This window comes from Parasteatoda tepidariorum, chromosome 2, assembly GCF_982258835.1.
Source record: "Parasteatoda tepidariorum strain Cologne lab strain chromosome 2, Ptep-v5.0, whole genome shotgun sequence".
NCBI classification, from domain to species: Eukaryota; Metazoa; Arthropoda; class Arachnida; order Araneae; family Theridiidae; genus Parasteatoda; species Parasteatoda tepidariorum.
Genome location: NC_141756.1, coordinates 1,798,430 through 1,814,081, shown reverse-complemented (window position 1 = coordinate 1,814,081; position 15,652 = coordinate 1,798,430). Strand labels below are relative to the sequence as shown.

The window sequence follows — 15,652 nt, the reverse complement described above, 5'->3', positions numbered from 1 at the left end:
AAATGACTCACTTCTAAGAACAATTCTATTGAAAATCGGATCATGTCCAGATTAGGAGTTTACTTTTAATAGTTATGAAAAAGTAGTGGAAGACTTCATCATTTTCCTTCTTAGTTTATATAAAAATTAGAGGAAACAGTTTCTCAAACAGCATATAGCTTAGTATTCTTATTAATAACAATGTGAAACATTATTTTGAAACTGACTATATTACTTACTTTGCGGCAGATTTGGTTTGCTGATTTAACCATGCAAGCTCGCTTAATCGTTTGTCAGTTAGGTTTTTGACAAGCATAGCTTCTGAAGTTTCCCTCTCTGTTCTAGGTACAGATTTTTTTCTATGTCACCAGAAAAAAAATTTTTTTATTGAATTTATTTAGACAATCTGTATTGAACCATTTTATTACAAAAATGTATGAACTCACTTAGAATCTTCATCAATTTCACTAAGTAATTTTGTGTACTGCAGAGCACAATTCTAAATCAGGAAACAAATAAAATCAACATTTTCAATTAATATTTTTAAAAAGAACATTCATTTATTCATAGCGATGAATTACATTGTTTATAAAAATATTCAATGAAAGAATTACATTTACTTTTCAAATTTATACATAAGAAGTTAAATAAAACATACTTTAGGTGTATAAAAATCTGAAGGACGTGTTTGTTCTCCATAAAGTTTCAGACCTCTGGCTACTGAGACCCTAAAATAACAAGGAAAGATGGATTTCAAAATAATGGAAATTTTGAGGTGATGAAGCTTTGTGACTGTTGACTTCTCTGGACCCACATCATAATACATAATTAGTGAATGATCTCAAAGTCAATAGCAAGGATTAAGGTACTGATCTATAAACGAAAGAAAGCGAGTAGGCCATTGGTTCGCCAGTGACAAAAACAATGGCACTTCACCAATGAAATTAACAAGAGAAATAGTAAAATTTTCTTTTGCTATTGGGGAAAAAAATTCTGGCAATGTTTAGCTTTTCTCCGCGAAAAACATTAAAAATTTGAAAGCTTTTTCAGTTTGATTTCAGAGGGCAAAAAATTAAGCCTAAAAATCAAGAATCTCCTGCAAATTACAACTGAGTTACACATGAGAGTGTAAGAATCCTTCCCACCATATCCAGATTAGTATATGCACATGCAGACCTGCAAGTATTTTATCAAACATATCAAATGATTGGCACTTTCATATACTACGGACTGACGATACAGAGAAATGGATTGTGGTTGAATGAATTATGTAAACCACACTTTTTGCATAATTCGTGGCAGAAACCGACATAGTAAAGAAAAAGTATCGCATTTTGAAAAAAGGAATATTCAGCACTTTTTAAAAACATACAATGAAAAAAGTATAAGTGCTTTAATAAAAATGAAAATCGAAAATGAGCACCTTCAAGTGCTTTCTAAAAACACTATACATCCTGATTATCAGAATATAATACATTGACAAAAAGAATCTTACTAGACACAAAACTGTACTAGATAGACTAATCGCACTATGTCACTTTATTGTAATTTGTGTAAACAGCTAAAAGCCTTAAAAATAATTTTTAAAAAATAGATATAAAAATAAGTAAATAATCTCGTTTTGCACAAAATTAAAGCATAAAATGATCGCGAGAGCATTATTTATTTAATAATTAATTTATAATATCCCAGTTAGAAATAAATCAAATGATTAAGAAGCTAAAATTTGTTAAAATAAAGAATAATATAGAATAAATAAAGCAGTTTATGCATTCTTCTTTTATCCACGCACTAATTATGTTTCATCATTTTACTCGAACATCTCTAAATTTTGAAATCGTATGTTTCCAAGAGTAAAAATAAAGAAGTTGACTTTCAGCTGAAAGTGGAGATAAACTTGACTTTCAAGATAAAAAATTTAAGCATTTCTAATGACTAGAATACTTTTCGGTCACTTTTTTTTTCTTCTTTACACCTGCAACAGAAGAAAGGGGAAATAGTACATCTGTCGATCCCTGTAAGAGACTATTCTGAGTGATTGCGGGAGAGCTTCTTTGATTAAAACTTGCAAACTATCTTTCACCTGCATTGTAATTCTTTAAATTATTATTGATTATAAAAATAAACCACTGCAAAAGATAAAAAGATGAAGAGTAAAAATGAAATTTTGGAGAATCAATTCAACAAAGTAGAATTTTCAAGCTCAAGTAGTAAAAAAAAAGCACCGGATGAGCTACCCCATTAGATACGCCACATATACCAAAATTTAATATTTTAAATTATAAATGCAGCGGCATATCTCTGCGAAATTACTGTACTGTAAATTTACTTCGAACAACTACCAATTTAGTTAAGGGTACTGCTTTACTGCAATTATTTCCTCAAATGAATCTAATAAGTACCTCCAGTATTCAATATCAGAATAATATTAATCGGGGGGGGGGGGGATTTTGTAGTTAAGTAACCAGTTAATTTTAATAAATGCTAGGAGTATAAAAATTACATTGCATTGGACAACTGGTTTTTGCCAGACTTGGAAAATATATTTTTATTGATTAGAACTGAATAATCTAGTCTTATTACAAATTAAAATATACATAACAAGATATTAAAAAATAATAGTAAAAATATAAAGCCACATAACATAACAGAACAAAAAGTTTTATTAAAAATAAATAAAAGGAAAATAAAATGTAAACATACCAATTCCTATCACTCCTTTGAACTGAAGATGCAAGAAATAAAAGTTCACCAGTATCCCAGTGGTCAATGAATTCACCAACTAGAAAAGAAAAAAAAAATCTTCATAACTGTCTGATGTCTTTATAATGAAGATATAAAATAGACATTTTATGATATGAATGTAATATTTAAAAACAAGACATTGATAATCAGCCACATTGGTTCTGTTATGGAAATGTCCTTGTAATTTTGAGGAGAAAAAAGACATAGATTACAAAAAACTTTTTTTTTAGTTTGAAAAAAATTACATTCTAATCTACTTACTTCTCTCAGACATAATATTAAAATAAAGCTTTCAAACATTAGAATATACTTGTTTCCCAAATTCCTTTTCCTTATCAATACATCTTTGCGGCAACTACTATTGTCAAAATATGTAGTGGTTTGAAAAAATTATAAATGTGATTAATAATATTTGGGGACAATTTATGTAGCAGTATTTACACCAAAAACTTACTGGCAATGCCTTAATAGAAACTTTAAAAAAAAAAAAATCTTAAACAGAGTTTAACTTGAAGGGTTCAATTTATAAATACCCCAGGGCAAAAATATATAGATATATATTTATATATGTACATTTTGCAAGTTTAAAATAAACTTCTCTAGCACCTTGGGAATTGTAGTTGGCGTGTAGTTTGGTACCGACAAGGAAGCATCCCCCCAAAATTCATATAATATCCTTGAAAATATTAGAAATCATTGTTTTAATTACTTTTTATATAAAAAAAAAACATTTACAAAATATTTTATTTCTTTAATTTGAATATTCCATTCTTTTTTCAAACAATTTCTAATCAAAATTCTTTTTGGAAGAAAATGCCACTCATTAAAAAACATAATCTATAAAGATAAAAATGTGCTACACAGGTGATAGGGGTACCAGGAGCTGAGCTCTAAAAAAGCTGAGCTAATTTTAAAACAAAAAGTGAAGAGATTGAGAATTGGGAGTTAACTCTCTGCTTAAGATGTTACTGCTTGGAATAGTAAAAAGCCCTAATTATTTCTTAATTTGAAATCAGTCTTTTCAGAACATCAGCAGTTCTTATAGTTTCTGGATGATGAATAATTCAAGATATTTTGGCATGGCAGGTTGTATATCAGTAGTCTTACATTTTTTTGCAGGGCAGCCTGAGAACTCACTAGATGTTCGTCAGCATAAGACAAGTAAATTTCTATCTTTAGAGCAGAGGTATCATGATTGAGGTCGAGCACAGCAAGATGATTAGCTGGAGCAATGTAATAGAGCATGGCGAAAACTCTGACATCGGTAACATTACAGTTGACTCCTCTGCTTAAGTATCGGAATCCAGTAACTTCTCGATGAAAAAATCCCCTTACTTTATTCAAATGAATTAAAAACATCAAGAATAGTCATCAGTTGCTGGTACATAAGTGCAGATTTGCGGTTGCTTATCTTCATCATAATGCACTTAAAAGGCTTGAAATTTCTTTTCAAGACAGCAAGCACTGATCTTCACTAAGGAAAGTGGCAACTCCCTTAGTTCTAAATCTGAATCTTAAATTTTCTGTTGTTTTCGGAGCTAGACTTAAATTTCCACAACCACTGGCTTGATATGTATTGGCTTGTCTGGAATTAGTTTCAGCCTTAGAAATAGCTGAATAATCATTACTGGACCTAAGTAGGTCCTTTTCCTAATTAGGGAGATTTCCATATCCTGATCTGCTGCAGAATAATCGCCAAATCTTGGCAACTTCAGACCAGTGGCCTGTGAGAAACTAAAAAAACATCACAGAAAGGGACCAACTTGAATTGTATAACTCGTAGCCACCCCCGGGCAAACATCTACATGTTACTTTCTAAAAAATTTGCAAGTTTAAATTCCATTTGGCACCTTGGCGATTGTAGTTAGCGCAACAGATCAGGACACGGAAATATCCCCGAAAAAAGGTAAGCTTTGATAAAAATAAATTTTAAAAAATGCAAGCGCTTATAAGTTTCAATGATCACAACATAACTTATTCAGTTATGCGGACTCATCAATCTCCACTAAAAACTTTTATTTAACTATAAAATAAAATTTAATCGCAAACAGAAAAAGAAGTTGCTACACATTTTCTACAAATAAAAATTAATACCATCTTCGCCATCGACTTCCAATCTTGAAAAGTAGTCATTAGCTTTACTTGTCGAGCTATCTGCTAAAGACATAGTAATATACTAAGAAAATTTAAAGATTTTTTCTTATTAATTTTTATTAAAAATAATACTTAATTTCCCATTAAAATGTCCTTTTTGTTTACATTTTAAAATATTGAGAACATGAAAACAATTTTTTTTTTTTTACTTCTTTTCATTTCAATGGAGATCTGTTGCCAGAACCTTCTATTAATCTAAGTAAATATAAAAAAAAAAATTTCCTTTTCAATAACTTTTTCATAGATTAAAGTTTGATTGCTAGTAAAAGAGTTTTAATCTTTATTTAAAAAAAGACTGCAAGACAATATATTCCAAATTAAAGGGTGACTTTTGTTTTGAATTTTAAGTAGGAAATGAATCTGCTATGACGTTTTAACCGTACCCACCCTTTCACGATTGTTATTGTACTTTTCTGAAGACGTAAGTGTCAAGCTGTTAGAAAGTAAATAATTGGTTGTATTTTTAAATTTCTACTTAAATATATTCTTCAGTTCGAAACTTCAAGTCCATTTACTTTCTTCCTTATCATCATGATTAACTTAACACTTTGTTTTAATTCACGAATTCATTGACCCGATTCTATGATTCATTCAGAAGCGTCTATTTAAAGTTTAATAATGTGTGCTAGAACTGAAAATTCCTTGGATGATATGTGGGCAGACTTGAAATCTGGTATCGAACAAATTTATGCTAATGATATTTCAAAATCTGATTATTTACGACTATATACTTTAGTGTATGATTTCTGCACAAGTGCTACTTACGGATGTGCCCCATCCAACAACAATCAACTGCATAAGAAATTGACTAATTTTTTCCGCACTTATCTCCGATCTGTGTATGAGAAATGTGACGACTTTATTGACGAACCACTGCTGACGCACTATATGCAATTATGGCAAGACTATCGTTTCTCAAGCAAAGTTTTAAGTGGTGTCTGTGCTTATCTCAATAGACATTGGGTACGCCGTGAGAGAGAAAAGAGTCGAATCGAAGTGTTAGAGGTATATCATTTAGCTCTGGTTTCTTGGAGAGACTATCTGTTGGATCCGTTAAAAAGACGAATGTCTAGTGCTGTACTTAAACTCATTGAAAAGGAAAGAAATGGGGAAACTGTCAATACCAGGCTCATCAGTATTGCTTTAAACTCCTATATTGAAATGGGAATTAATTGCTCCGATCCATACTCTGAGCATCCTAGTTTATACTTGTATAAAGAGGCATTTGAAACAGCTTTCCTCGCTGAAACGGAAATTTTTTATGTTACTGAAAGTGCATCCATTGTTAGAAAGAATCCTGTCTCTGAGTTCATGAAAAAAATCGAAATCTGGTTTCTCGAAGAACAGCGGAGAGCACAGTTATATTTGCACGAGTCCACACTCGAAGCCCTCGTCCGCATTCTCGAGAATATTGTGATATCTAAATACATGGAAACTTTTCATTCTGAATTTCAAACACTGTTATCTTATAATAAAATAGATGACCTTAAGCGTATGTACCAACTTCTTTATAGGGTTTTAGGGGGACTTGATCAATTAAAGGTTCAGTTTCAAGAATATGTTACACAGCAAGGACTCGAGGCCATCGAGAAATATAACGATTCGAACGATCCTAAAACATATATTAATTCTATTCTCGAAATACACCAAAGGTTCAATTCGATTGTCATCACTGCTTTTGAAAGTGAGGCTGGATTTGCCACTGCTTTGGATAAGGCTTGTGAGAGATTCATTAACAAAAATTCGGTTACGGAGAGCAGTGGATCTTCTAGTAAATCAGCTGAACTTTTAGCAAAATACTGTGACTTATTATTGAAAAAGAAACCCCGTGATGCTGAAGAGATGGAGATTGTGGATAATTTGAACCAGGCTATGACTATATTTAAATACATTGAAGAAAAAGATATATTTCAAAGTTTTTATAGTAAAATGTTGGCTAAAAGACTTGTTCAGCAAATGAGTGTCTCTGGTAATGACGATGCCGAGACTATTATGATTGCAAAGCTACGGGAGGCGTGTGGATTCGAATATACCGCTAAATTGCAGCGAATGTTTCAAGATGTTTGTGTGAGCAGAGATTTGAATGAAAACTTTAAAAATTCTGGCCCACCCCTTGATGTTGACTTCAGCATTAATGTTATCAGTTCATCTTCATGGCCTTTTCATCAAACTCTCACTTTTTCACTTCCCCAGGAGCTCGAGCAAAGTGTTCAGCAGTTTACAAATTTTTACTGTACACGTTATAGTGGAAGGAAACTAACCTGGCTGCACGGCATGTCTCGAGGAGAATTAGTTTCTAAATGTTTTGATAAACCTTACACATTTCAGACTTCAACCTTTCAAATGGCCGTTCTGCTTCAGTTTAATTCTTCAGATTCTCTATCTGTTTCTCAGCTTGAAGAAAGCACAGGAATACGTTCAGACATTCTGCTGCAAGTACTACAGGCTCTCGTAAAGCTGAAATTGCTAAAAATTGAGGAAGGTAATACTGTAAACACGAGTTCTCAAGTTTCTCTGTCGCTTTCGTATCGAAACAAAAAACTCAAAGTGAACATCAACGTTCCGATAAAGTCTGAAACTAAATCGGAGCAAGAAACTGTTCATAGGCATGTTGAAGAGGACAGGAAGCTCTTGATTCAAGCTGCTATCGTCCGGATAGCGAAAATTCGAAAGGTCGTCAAACACCACATTCTGTTGTCGGAGGTCCTCAATCAGTTGTCCCAAAGATTTAATCCTAAAATTCCTGTTATAAAAAAATGCATTGATATATTGATTGAAAAAGAATATTTGAAAAGAGTTGAAAAAGATTCCTATTGCTATGTAGCATAAATTTATTTCTGTTTGTTATGTAATTCAAAAGCTGTGTAAAAATGTATCTATAGCATATTGTGATTCATAACATCTATGTCTTTACAATCTGGTTGGTTATTCATGTCATGGAATGCTTTTATTTAAATGATCAGTGTGCAATGTTTATTCTTTGCGTGAATGACGCTCTTATATAAATTTTGTTTAATAACTGACATCTGTTCATTATAAATTAAAGTATCACATCGATCCTATTTATTTTCTACGATGTAAAATAGAAAAAAGTTGCTAGATTAATTTTTCCTTTATTCTGTATAAAGAATTGTTTGTCTTGAATCTTTTCATTTCATTATAAAATGGAATTGGGCATTTTCAAAATTATATTCCAGTTCTTGTACAGCTGATGACTTATATTAAGAAATAAAAATATATTAGTTTATAAATTATATGCTGTTTTTTATGTTATTTTTATAAATATTCTAGTTTTTCAGAATTATGGATTTCAAAGAATCTGGTTTATGTATATATATATATATATATATATATATACTTTTCTATTCAGCTAATGAGAAATTTCCTTATGAGAAATTAGCTTAATGAGAAATTTCCCAAGAGTGACACTTCAGCTTGGTGATATACCAATAACAACCAGGTATGATGTCCATATTGGCTGCCATTTAATTAACTCTATTTTCCTTTTTAATTTATTTTGTTATAAATAAATACCAGCTCTTGAAATTTCAGTTCTAAAGGTACCGACTGGGCAAACATTTTGACTTGCCTCTATTTTCATGAAAAACACAAAGAGTTTTAAAAATATCAGATGTGTTCCCACCCTTATAATTCTTTATTAATGACCTTTTCAGCACTAAAATGTCTACAGGGTCTAACTCTGTTAAGGATACTTATTGAAATATATAGCAAATCATTAAGTGGTTCAGCCTATTGTGACATCTTGATATAGATAACGCAAACTCCAGAGAAAGCACATTGGTGCGAGTTAAAACACTACATTTTATGAGACAATCCACAGACGTTACTAGTCGTTTATATTTGGGTTTTTTTCATTTACATCTGTTTGGGATTAACCTGTGGCTAGAGAGAGGGTTTGCGTATATTCTTAAATGTAATAGTAAAAGTTTATTTTTGTCATTTTGTATATTATTTGAAAGTTTAAATAACTTCCATACTAATGTTTGTTTTCAGATTGTCTGAGATCACATGCCATCGTACTTATTTGCTTCGTGTCTTCCTCATCAATAAATTTGCATACAATTATGCAATGTAAACCTTGCACTCTCTTGATCCTACTCTATTTTCATGATTTTGGATCAAGAATGTTGCAAGTCAAAAAATTTAAGTGAAATATGTGTGTCGCAAAACTTACTTGCTTACCCTTAAGTATTCGTTCGCAGAAGGCGAGATATTATAATATTTTAATGTGATATTATAATTAATGCAAGAACATAAAGCAAATATGCTACATTTTCTATGAAGATGTAGCATTTTGCAAATAGTTTTGACAACTTTTGCAAATTCTAAATATAAGAGATAAATTGGAAATTGCATCTTGGTATAAAGCTAGCTCTTGTAGGGGAGAGTTGGATAAAACGGGATACGCCGCCTAGAGACCAAACTATTGCAGCTATCTAGCGGACGATGACAGAAACTTGTTATTTGGCTGTGATTATATCATTTTCAGTGCGTCCCGTCTCGAGATCACTAGTTGATAGAAAGTTGTAGGTCTCAGAGCTTTTTTACTCCATTTTCTACATTTATGTGCTTTGTTTTTCTGATTGTACTGCGTATGTAAATGGGGTTACAATTCCGGTGAGTATTACATTTGATGAGGCATTTATTAACGAGTATTCTCATGTCTAGTCAATCTAATTTTTCTTTCACGTTTAGGCAGCAGCCATGTTTGTTTTGAAAAGTGTTTGAGTTTGGCAAAACGGGACACTTATGAGTTGGATAAAACGGGATCGAGTTTTTTTATGTCCCGTTTTATCCACCTACTTATTTGTTGGCCTAAAACTTCTACTATAATATTATTACTATATTGAAAGAAAGGTAAAAAAGGCTCGTACAAATACATTGACCCCTGAATTGGCAGCAGTGAAAAAGTTGGACAGACATGAGACAGTATTCAATTCTGAACAAGAAAAAATGCATGAGCATCTATTGGCTCTAGAAGAGAGATTATTTGGTATAACTCTAATGGACATACGAATGCCAGCATTTGAATTAGCTGAGAGAAACAATATTAAGCATAATTTTAACACAGGAAAAAAAATGGCTGGAAAGTGTTGGTTGTAATCATTTCTTGGCAGACATAAAGAACTTAGCCTCCGAAATTCAGAACCCACGAGTATGGTTTAATCGCACTGCAGTTAAGCAGTTTTTTGAATTCTCTATTAAGTAAACATAAGATTACTTCAAATGATATTTATAATGTTGATGAAACAGGAATTCTAACAGTGCCAAACAACCTTCAAAAGTGTTGTCTACGAGGCAGAAAGCAAGTGGGTAGCTTGTCTTCAGCCGAATGAGGAGTTTTGGTTACTGTTGAAACATTCATCAGTGCAGCTGGGGTATTCGTCCCTCCTATTTTTGTATTTTGTGAAGGAAAACCCAAGACTCATGGATGATACTTTCCCAGGATCGTTTGAAATGCAGTACAAGACCGGCTGGATCACTAAAACCTTCATTGTTTGGTTTCAAAAGTTCGTAGAATTTTCCAACCCTAGGCATAAGAAACCAGTGCTGTTGCTGCTTGATGGACAAATCAACAGTCACACCAAAAGTTTGGAACTTGTAAATTTGGCAAGAGAAAATAATGTAATCATCTTAACCTTTCCCCCACATACAACTCATCGCCTTCAGCCCCTGGATGTCAGTTTCATGGTTCCACTGAGCACGTATTATGAACAAGAAGTTCGAAAATGGCTGTTCAACCATCCAGGTAGGTGCGTTACAATTTACGAGATTACAAAACTGTTCAACACAGTCTACTCACGAGCAGCCGTTGCAGAAACTATCATTAAAAGGTTTAGCAAAACTGGTATAAGTTAAGTCCTTACACTCTTAACGTCTTCCCAGATTTGCATTGCCTGTCATCACTGATCTAACAACAAGAACCTCCAGCCAGGCGTTGGACACCAGACTGATGTGTGCAGTTTTAGGATTATTACTCTCTTGTTATCGACCTAAGCTACCCTTTTCCATCCTTCCAAAGTGTGTTCTACCTGTACCTCAAGTAAAAGGACCGCTCCCAGAAAAAATGACTGATAAGAGAAAGAAGAAAACTAGTAATAACATCATCTCCATATAAAAGTGAATTACAAATGGAAGAAAAAGAAAGAGTGATTAAACTACAAGAATGAACAAAGAGAATTGAAGAAAGGACTGCTAAGAAATCCCTTTTAAGGCCGTTCGCTCGCTCGATCGGGAGAAAAGCAACCCCCATGTTATTCTATGGACAGTTCAGCCTTACATAAAATCGTCAATTTTCAAGATAATAACATTCTGTTTTTTGGAAACGAAAGAAAATAAAAATATCTTAATTAATGTGGAGGAAATTAAATAAAAAAAATTTTTTACTATTTTTTAAATTCAAAAAACTCAATCCAACTTCAAACAATTTTTATCCATAGTAGTTTTTCTCTCATCGAATTTTTTAATCTCTGGAAATTAAGATTATATTCTTATCTTTCATTTAAAAAAAAAACAGAAATATTTTGAAATTTGACAAAGAAAAATTGCGCCGAAACATCACGAAATTTGAACTTTAAATCTAAGCTATCTGAGTTATTGTGCTGCCACCTACAACGAAGGCGTCTATTTACCTAATTATGCGAAGTGAAAAAACTGGTAATTGATTGGTTTAAGGAATGGCGGTTCATTCGAAAGAAAGTAGCCAAAATTTAGCCTCTTCTTACTGGTGGAATAAGTAATTTTCCTTACTAGTAGAAATTTCTTAATGTTTTGCGAATTTTATTTTGGAAAAAGCTTTACGTCTTTGATCTTTCCTTCGATTCTTAAAGTTCAGGAGTGAAAGATAAGAATTAATATTACGGGTATGCAATGAAATCTGGTATTATGCAAATAGAAAGACACTAAACTTTATTATTATTATTATTATTTAGTCAGCAGTTAGAAACCCCTCACCGAGCCTCGATATCGAACTAGGCAGCGCGTCCGTCTCATAATCAACCCCCTTCCCCTGAATGAATGATTCTGTATTTCTTTCATTAAAATATAGAAATCTACAAATCGGAAAATTTGCAAAAGTTTTTAATAAATTATTTTTGAGTTATCGGTAAAAAAAAATTTCACAAATTTAAAAAAATTTACTGTGAAATTTTCTGATTTACTCTCAATAAATTTTATTTAAATAATAGAGTTTACAAAATATACATTTGCTCATACATTAAAAACAGGAATTCAGAGGAAAAGTCATATGAAGCTTTATTTGCAATAAATTGATTCTGCGATTTTTACAACTTTCAGGTTATAAGCAAAATACAATTTTTTTTTCTATTTCAGCGAATAGTAAACATTATTTTCTTCTGAAAAGTAAAAAATATGTACTGTTATTAATTTTTTTATTATTCGCAATTTTTATAGCAAAACGGCAATCTCACAAAAAAATTCAGAAAAAATACACATTTTCTAATGGGAAATTGTGCTGATTATTTAATGGAAAAATCCAATTTCGATGGAATGAGATATTACATTATTTGATAATTCTAAATTAAACTTTTTGAAACTAGATACATGAATATATATTCAGAAAATAACACATGATTTACCCCTTCAATAAATAATACATTTTCTTATAAATAATAAATAATACATTCAATAAATAATACATTTGTTACCGGGGTAAAGTATAAAACACCCGCATTCCATGACATTGCATGGAATGTCATGTGTTTTTTTTTTTTTTTTTTTTTGTTTATGCCAAGTACGAAATATAAGAATTATTACATACTTTCCCTAGACACTATATGTAATAGCTATGCATTCCATAGAATGACAAATGATATTCAGGCAAAGTAAGAAAAAAGATCCTGATAAGGCTATTCTGTAAATCACGCGCATTCCTCAATAATTTAAATGTTATTCGTAAAAAAAAAATGAGAGTGCCATTAAATAAATGTATTCAAGATGCGTAGAGAAAATGAAAGTTGGATAAAACAAAATTTATGCCTTGAAGAATCCATGTCATATGAAGGGAAACAAAAATTTTCATATACAAATGAAGAAATTAAAATTAATCTACTTGCTCTGATATGGTAAGCTTCGAAGACGTTTGAATTACATTTCATTACATTCGAAACGAATCATACTCATATTTTATACTTTGAGGTTTTTCATTACATTGAATGCTTAGAAAATGCGAAAAATAAGAGTCCTTTCAGGCACTAGCTAGTTTAGCCATAACAAAGCCTTGACATTCCACAGAATGTTGACTTTCAAACTTTGCCGGTAACATATATATCAAAATGGAAGAGCCGTGGTTGTTTAGGGGATAGAGTGCTCTCCTCCAAATGAGGTGATTCAATTTCGAATCCAAGTGATAGTTGGTCATACGAAATCCGCCCACGGCTCACACCGAGAGCAATGCTAACAAAAATTATCCTCAGTGTCAGACAGATCATAGATCCGTCAGGACTATCCGTGGTAGGTTTTCGTGGTTTTCATGTCCACTTAACGCAAAGACGTGTTAGTTCTTTCAAAACGTTCTCCACGAAGGCAAATTTTCTCCCAATACTTGATTGAAGAGTTACTTTGTCTTCTGGATTGTGTTCAAAAATACAAGGCTACGGAGTTGGTAGTCATAAACTGGAAATTGGGTTGGCTATTCAACGACAATTATTTAAAAAAAAAAAAAAAAAGTAGTAAAAGAAGGGAGAAAATAAAAAACAAAATGGAAATATTGGAAACCGGTAAGAAAATCATTTCTTATTTTTAATCCATAAATATTAATATATTTTCGGACAGTTGTAATAAAGATACGGGACAGTTTTTTTATCCGAAAAAAATAAATTTTGATGAATATTTTGTAATCACAAATAGTGAAATCTTATTTTATTCCTTACGATCTTAATTTTTTTCCTGACAGTTGCCAGTTTTTTTAAAGAAAATAGCAAAATATAATAAATCATTATTGATAAGATTTCGGAAATAAATAATTTATACAAATACAATTTTCAGCTGTATACAATCTTTATTCCCCCCCTCCATGTATTCGCATCTCGCCTCCGTCGCGCGTTTACTTTATATTTTCGAAACAGCGTAAACAGTAAGAAACGAAAACTGAAAAAAAAAAAAAAAAAAAGGAAATAAGCTAAATAATGAATATAAGAAAAACAAGAAACTGTATCCATCTCTTCCTGTTACTATGGGGTATATGTATAAAATCGTTTTTTTCTGGCTATTCAAATGTGTAGTTGTACTAGCAGGGACTAATATAGGGGAGAAGACGATTTTTCAAAGCAAAGCCTACTAAAATGAAATGGTGGACTACTATGAACTAAGATACCTCGCTTGCTTAGCTTTTATGTATAATAAAACTAAAATAAGACTTTCTGATGCATAATAAAAGAATGCTAAACAACTTTTAAAATATTAAAAAAATCAAATTGTTTTATAACACAAGTTCAATTATATTAGTATGTATACGATTGTTATTTCATATGATAATCAACGTTATTGACATGATTCACAAGCTTTTCGCTTATTGTTTTCGAATAAGGTATTCAGAAACATTATTTTTGGTTCTTAATTTTTTACCGGTCCCTCAAATTTCTAAATGCTTTAAACTTCAGTAATATATATGAAAAAACGCATGAATTTAACACTTCAAAAGTTCTAAAATAATTTTCTAAGTATTCCTTGAGAAATATGAAAAAATACGTTGGTATTGGATTGTTTCGATAATTTTGACGACCTATACAGTCCATATATATATATATATATATATATATATATATATATATATATATATATATATATATATATATATATATATATATATATATGTGGAATACAGATCCAATCTACGAAGCATTCATCCTATCACGTGATTGAAACCAAGGACATTAATAGACATACGTCTACATTCTTTTGTTCTTTTACAAGTACACCATTATTGTTAGAATGACTGGCTCGAGGAGGATGCCAGTGGAAATTGTAGCTTACTTGCCTATTATTGTTAATATATATTTTTATTAAGTTTAGCACAGCTTCTTTATTTTTGAGAAACCCTCGCTTCACCCCCTTTATCCTACAAATGGGGGCTCGTCCACGGGAATGTGGATCGCGATTTGAGCAATAACCGGATCTGTCGCGAAGGACAGAATTGATCCAGAAACTTTCATGAAACTTTCGAATCATCCTGAAATTATTGGATTATTTTGTGAAGCAGAAGTGCAGTCATCTTTTCCGTGGAAGTGCAGTGTGAAATCCTTGGATACGAAAAGGGATACGAATCTGGTTTGAATCAACGAAACATTGGATTACCATTGGACACTGAGAGCCTCTTCAAACAAGGTAGGAAATTTTCAATTTTAAAAATGTATAAAAATTCAAAGAAACAAGACCTAGTAAAAGTATTAGAGGAAATAGGAGGCATCGCAGACAGCAGCGATAATATCGTTAAATTAAAAGAAAAAATTGAATGTTCCGAAATATTTAAGAATGATTCTGAATTTGTCAAAAATTTGATAACTAACGCCGTAGAAGAAAGAGTACAAATAGCAGACAGGGAACTAAAACAAAGCGAAATTCAGATTGAGTTAGAAAAACTAAAATTAGAAAGACTCGAGAAAGAAATGCTTTTATTAGAGGCGAAAAACAAAGCATTTGAAATTGACCCTCCCAAAACAATAAATGATACACCTCAAACAAACATTGAGAATCTAATTCATAGCATTAAAACTCTATCTCTTCCAGTTCCATC

At 31.7% G+C, this 15,652-nt stretch overlaps 2 protein-coding genes across 3 annotated transcripts in view; one reads left to right on the top strand and one right to left on the bottom strand.

Moving 5' to 3' along the window:
- Positions 1-5,057, bottom strand: part of LOC107451879 (uncharacterized) — a 77,405-nt gene extending 72,348 nt beyond the window's left edge. Inside the window, exons 1-5 of one of the 2 annotated variants that reach the window (XM_043050110.3) lie at positions 4,819-5,057; positions 2,683-2,761; positions 638-707; positions 426-478; positions 219-338 (exon numbers count right to left, since the gene is read on the bottom strand). In XM_043050110.3, the coding sequence (XP_042906044.2) occupies positions 219-338; positions 426-478; positions 638-707; positions 2,683-2,761; positions 4,819-4,891 (395 nt within the window). In that variant the 5' untranslated portion in view covers positions 4,892-5,057. The remainder of the gene's footprint in view (positions 1-218; positions 339-425; positions 479-637; positions 708-2,682; positions 2,762-4,818) is intronic. The other variant, XM_043050109.3, reaches the window with a different exon arrangement.
- A 202-nt stretch (positions 5,058-5,259) lies between these two features.
- On the top strand, positions 5,260-8,132 carry LOC107451966 (cullin-1). The gene has a single exon (XM_043050111.3). The coding sequence runs from the start codon at positions 5,497-5,499 to the stop codon at positions 7,705-7,707; it is 2,211 nt and encodes a 736-aa protein (XP_042906045.1). The 5' UTR covers positions 5,260-5,496; the 3' UTR covers positions 7,708-8,132.
- Positions 8,133-15,652: the final 7,520 nt, after the last annotated feature.